We start from the raw sequence: 6000 nt of genomic DNA, 5'->3' as shown, positions 1-6000 counted from the left end.
AGGGAGGGAGGGAGGGAGGGAGGGAGGGAGAGAGAGAGAGAGAGAGAGAGAGAGAGAGAGAGAGAGAGAGAATATGAGAATGTGCATGTGAGAGCAACAATAGCCACAACAAAAATCTTTTAAATCCCACAGCTTTTCCAGCTACCAGAAACATAAGAATTTATTTTAGGGCTGGTGAAACAGCTTAGCAGATTAAGACATTTGTCACCAAGCTTGATGACCTAAGTTAGATCCCAGAGGAGAGAATCAGCTGCAAGTTGTCCTGTAAATTCCACAAGTACATGTGCATATATGTACCCAATAAACACACAAATGTGTTTTTGAATATGTAATAAATATGTTAATTTAAGAACAATTCAATGACTTGATCTTAATTAATATCTTTGCGTTGTCATATTCAATACAGATTTTAATAAGAAAATTTACTGTGAACCAACATTCCTAGAAAAGAACAGCTTCCACTGAAGCTTCTGCAAGCTGATGGAACTGACCACAACTTCAATGATAGAGATGTTGGAATGTTGCATGTCCAGAGTCAAATGATCTTGGCTTTGCGCTTTAGCTCCCCACTAGCCATCTGTTACCCGTCTCTGTATGTGACCTGACATCTTTTTGCCTGTTAGGTAAATCCTTTGGAATGCAGAAACAGAACACTAGCTTCCAAGAACTAAAGAGCTAAGTATGCATCTTAGACCTTGCTAGTAAGGGTTACTACAGCTGTGAAGAAAAACCATGACCAAAAGCAGCTTCCAGAGGAAAGGGGAAGGGTTTACTTTGCTTATACTTGCATATCATAGTTCATCACTGAAGGGAAGTCAGAACACGCACTCAAGCAGGATAGGAATCTGGAGGCAGGAGCTGACCAGAGGCCATGGAGGAGTGCTACTTATTGGCTTACACAGCCTACTTTCTTATAGAATCCAGGACCACCAGCCCTAGGGTGTCCCAACTCAAAATGGGCTGGGCCTCCCCTTCAATCTCTAATTAAGACAGTGCCCTACAGGCTTGCCTGCCTACAGCACCATCTGATACATGTATTTTCTCAATTGGAATTCCCTCCTCTCAGATGACATTAGCCTGTGTCAAGTTGACATAAGACTATCCAGGACAGGGCTACAGATAAGATTTCCCCACTTTTCTGGAAAATGCCTACCTCCTGTTTCCATCAATATGTTTAAAAACAGTCTTGATTTTCTTTACTCTGTTACTATATGACCTCATGAGATGATTACAATATTGGAACACGGATCTGAGGTAACCTGAGTCGGTTTCTGCCTCATGGTCATTTATATCTAGCTCTAACATGATCTCCTATTCCCTTTTAGGTGAGAGCTGATTTTGTGTCAACAGTTACGGTACTCAATTTGGAGCCCCAAAAACGATGTTTTCAAAGGAGGAAATCACCCCAATAGGAGCCAGGGACCAACAAAACAGCACAGGTCCTTTAGTGTTCACGATGTACAGTTTTACCTACTCGGGTGCATTTGGAGTGTTTCCTTCTGCGAGTCTGGCTTTCCTAGGTTTGGATGAGAGTCCATCTGTTTATACCGATTGCTCATGATCCTATTGGGTGAGGACTGCTTTTGAAGCCTCTGGTTTAAGGTATCCATTTGTGTTTGTTTGCTCTCTTTGAAAGCATTTGATGTATTAATTTGATTTAAGGAGTATTTCTCCTTTTGTGGCTGTCATAAGACACTCTGACCAAAAGCAACTTGGGGAGTAAAAGGTTTTTAGCTTATACCTTCAGTTCATGGTCCATCACTGAAGGAAGTCAGAACATGACCTCAAAGCAGATGCTATGGAGGAAGACTGCTCACAGCTCTTAACTGCCCAGCTTTTTTTATACAGCTGAGAGCCATTTGGCCAAGGAATAGTCCTGAGCCCTCTGCATCAATTAGAAACCAAGACATCCTTCACAGACATGCCCACAGACCACTCTGATAGAGACAGTTACTCAATTAACACTCAATTATAAGCTGTGTCAACTTGAAGTTAATTCTAACTAGGACAGAGAAGGGAGAAACATTTGGAGAAAAACAGGTTTTTTTCTTTTAGTACTACATCTGATTTTATATTTGTTAAGTGTGTTAACTCAAATTACAAATATTAAAAAAAAGGAAAAGTCTAAAAGTAACCTGGGTTTTATATTTTTATATTTATTTTATAGGTGAACATTTACTATCTGTAACCAGTTTTATTATGTGCACTTAACTGTTAATCCTAGGCAAAAAATAATAATTTAATAATCATAATTGGGCAGCCCAGTTTCATACCCTTTAAACAGCACCGACTGGATAAACTGAATCTCGCATTCCCAGGCCATAGCCACTCATATTTGGCTCTAAAATAAACTACTTTTGAAGAAAAAAGGGTTTTGTTATGTTGCCATGACCGTAAGATGATAATTTTGCAGCTTTTTAGTTGAATCATATACCAACTTATATACCAACTGTCCACAGACGAATGAATGAAACATTTAGAGTACCAAGAACCAGCTCTGTCATAACCAATCTAACATTCTGCCAACTGGTAACAGCGCAGCGGTACAGCTGCTTAAAAACACACACACAGCATGGCAAAGTCTGTAAAACATAAACAATGCCTCATGCACACAACATGCATGTACAATATGTGCACATATGTCTACTTTATTGGTCTTATCTCTTAGAATTTCTGAATTCTGTGAAGCAGATGAGAACGAGAAGCCCTTCATACCTGGTAAATGTCAGAGAGACTGCTGCTTCCAGAGTCACTGGTGATGCTACATCCTGAATGGCTGGAGGAAACGTGGGTCACCTGTGGGTGCAGGCTGTCAGTGAGGTGCAGTTTTGTGAAGTCTGCAGGGAGCTGTGGAAGTAGCAGAAAAGAAACGGAGCTTACAATTTGCATCAAGAACTTCGAGAAGATATGTTTTAGAACTATGATACTACACCCTGCTGCAAAGCATTGAGCCAAAAATATTATTAGAAAAGATCTTTCCATTTACGAACTCAGAAAAACTTTTCAGTGTTGTTCTATGAACCCAAATCACAAAATGTTAAAGTTTAAGAGCACATGATAAATCTCAACGGTATTAAATTACATGTCTAAATAGGTGGGTTAAATGGTTAAGACACATGGATGAGCATTTACTATGGTAAGCTACAATTTTCAAGTAAAAAATAAATGAACAAACCACTCTAGCTCTATCTGTTAGCAATCGCCAACCAATACAACTTTGTAGCAACAATTTAGATAGCTAAGGAAACCGACTTCTAATCCAGTCATGCTCAAAAAATGTTCAAAAGCTTTTTTTTAAAAAAAAAAAAAAACAAAAGCAAGCATCTTGGAGACACTGAACCATATTTCCATGATACTGAATTATATGAAAAGAGATAAAACACCTTCTAAGAATTTGGATTTAATAGTTTACAGACAACATTCACCTATATGTGCACGCACGCGTGCACACACACACACACACACACACGCACACGCACACGCACACGCACACGCACAATTCTCTTTACTTGTTCTTGTCCTCATAGAAACAACCTTTGAACCGATTTCACCAAACATCCCTCAAGTGTTTCTAACTCACCTCGTATGTATGAGAAAAAGCACTATTCATTCATCAACTGTTTACTGATCCCTTCTGTCTCACAATGTGTTACTCAATTAGTGAGCAGAGGAAAATTCTGCCAGGTCTAGAATCTTACACTATCAGGTATTTCTCCCCTTCTCTTTCCTTTCCCCCTTTTCTCTTTGAGACAGAGTCTCACTGAAGACCAGGCTAGCCTGGAACTCACAAACATCCTTGAGCATCTACACAACTAAAAGTTGTGGCCAAGATGGCTAATTATTTTTGAATTGATAAAAAAATAAGCCTACATTTGTGTACAATATACCAATAGCATTGATTAGTAATACATTAGAAAACATACCAAGATGGCTAATTCTTTTGAATTAATAAAAGGACACTAGATTTATGCCAATAGTATCGACTAGTAATGCATTAGAAGACACACTCTAGCTGGTACTGTAAGACACCAATAATACCCTTACATTAGACATAGAAATACAGATACTCTGTTTAGGAAACTTAAAAAATCTCTTGCCATAAATGAGAGTAACAACACAATTTTAAATCTTGCTGAGTGTAAGTTTGGATCAAGGTCATAGAAAGGCAAATGTTACACAAGGTGTCCCTGTGAGGCACAGTGGGATGTGTATTGGTGTGGCCCTACCATGCCTGATGGAAAAGCAGCCAGAGGCTGCTGAGAGAGTTCTTAAGAGTCAAAGGAAACAACAAACAGTGGGTGGGTGTTGGGAGTACTGAGGCTGACAGCAAAAAACCAGGCTCCAACCAGGCTTCCAGAACAGAGAACCCTGGAACCCCAGGGAGAGTCACTGGGTATCTAAACTAACATCTCTAAAATGGCACACTCTCACAGAAAGATTCAGTATTTTGTTCTGCTCCCAGCTTGACCCAGGGCTGACTTGTACTATTTGTGCATTGTATAATAAAGTTTCATATTAAAATGGTATCAGGAATTGCCTCATGACTTCAGCTATATGTCTGAAGTTCTGACGGGGGGTAGGGGAGTTATGAACCTGAGACTATACACATTAACTATGTGACCAATACAAATAAGGAAAGAAAACATTAACCTATTTTAAGCATTCTGATATTTAAGTTTAATTATTTGTTTATGCATGTGTGTGTTTGTGTGTGTGTGTGTGTGTGTGTGTATGTCTGTACTACAGCATACTGTGGAAGCCAGTGGGAAATTTCTATCAGTTGGCTCTCTTTTTCCACCAAGTGGTTCCCAGGCCATCAGATTGGAATCAAACACCTTTACCCAGTGAGCCATCTCACTGGCCCAGCATTTCAATCTACTTACCAATATACTTACTAGAAATTAATTAGTAAGACAAGTGAAGGGAATCTGTTATATACTACACATATATTACAGTGATTATATACGAATATATTATTGCTCAAATTTTTCATGAATCAAGAATCCTATAATCCTAAAAATAAATATATTATTGTAGATCACAATTTTTGTTTTGTTTTGTTTTGTTTTGCTTTGTTTGAGACAAGGTCCCACTATGTAGTTCTGGCATCCTGGACCTCACTACGTAGAACAAGTTGGCCTTGAACTCACTGAAATTCTTATCATACTAGATCTGGGCTCCTGGTCCACAAGGACAGTGACAACAGATTTCTGTAGGGCTTTTCTGTCATCCTCACTGTTTGGAAGTTTGGTAGGTTTGGTTTTCTTTTTCTGTTTTGTTTTGAGACAGAGTCATGCTATAAAGCCCTGGCTGGCCTGGAACTGATTCTCCTGCCTCTGCCTCGTGTGTCCTGGGATTATAGGAATGCACTATCACATCCTGTTTAGACCACATTTTTATAATCTACCATGAGATGAATAACTGGACCATAGTTTAACCACTAACATGGCTAAATAAATAAGAAACAAGAATTCTTATACCAGGGGCTGGAGAAATGGCACAATGTTTAAGAGCACCGGCCTCCTTTCCATGGGGTCTGGGTCTGAGTCCCAGCACCAACATGGTGGCTCATACATAAAATGCAGGCAAAACACTCATACACATTTTAAAAAAAATTAAGGAATATTTAAACCAGAAATATAATACATATATTTAAATCAGATAATCTTAACCTTAGGCTTACATTCAATATAGAAATAATGTCAAACCTAAAACAAATCATAGTTGCATGAAACTTAGGTACCTTCTGTGTAATAGTAACATATATGTATGTGCACCATGTACATGCCTTGTGCCTGTGGAGGTCAAAAGAAAGCACTGGATCCACTGGAACGATAGTAACAGCAGGTTGTGAGCCACCATGTTGGTGCTGGGACTCATTTTATTAAGAACAAACAGGAACACTGACATAGCTAGCTTTAAAAGGACTCTACAGGACACCTTACATATGAGTAGGTATACTGTATCATCACTGATTTGTTAATTTAATAGCTGGCATTT

At 38.9% G+C, this 6000-nt stretch overlaps 1 protein-coding gene across 5 annotated transcripts in view; it reads right to left on the bottom strand.

The window, feature by feature from the left end:
- Window positions 1-6000, bottom strand: part of Rapgef2 (Rap guanine nucleotide exchange factor 2) — a 218398-nt gene that overhangs the window by 47373 nt on the left and 165025 nt on the right. For all 5 annotated transcript variants that reach the window (XM_028754903.1, XM_028754904.1, XM_028754905.1 and 2 more), the window contains one exon: window positions 2716-2847. In XM_028754903.1, the coding sequence (XP_028610736.1) occupies window positions 2716-2847 (132 nt within the window). The remainder of the gene's footprint in view (window positions 1-2715; window positions 2848-6000) is intronic.

Source organism: Grammomys surdaster, unplaced genomic scaffold (assembly GCF_004785775.1).
Source record: "Grammomys surdaster isolate TR1022 unplaced genomic scaffold, NIH_TR_1.0 126039, whole genome shotgun sequence".
Taxonomy (NCBI): Eukaryota; Metazoa; Chordata; class Mammalia; order Rodentia; family Muridae; genus Grammomys; species Grammomys surdaster.
The sequence above is the reverse complement of the archived record's forward strand: the minus strand, read 5'-3'. Positions and strand labels throughout refer to the sequence as shown.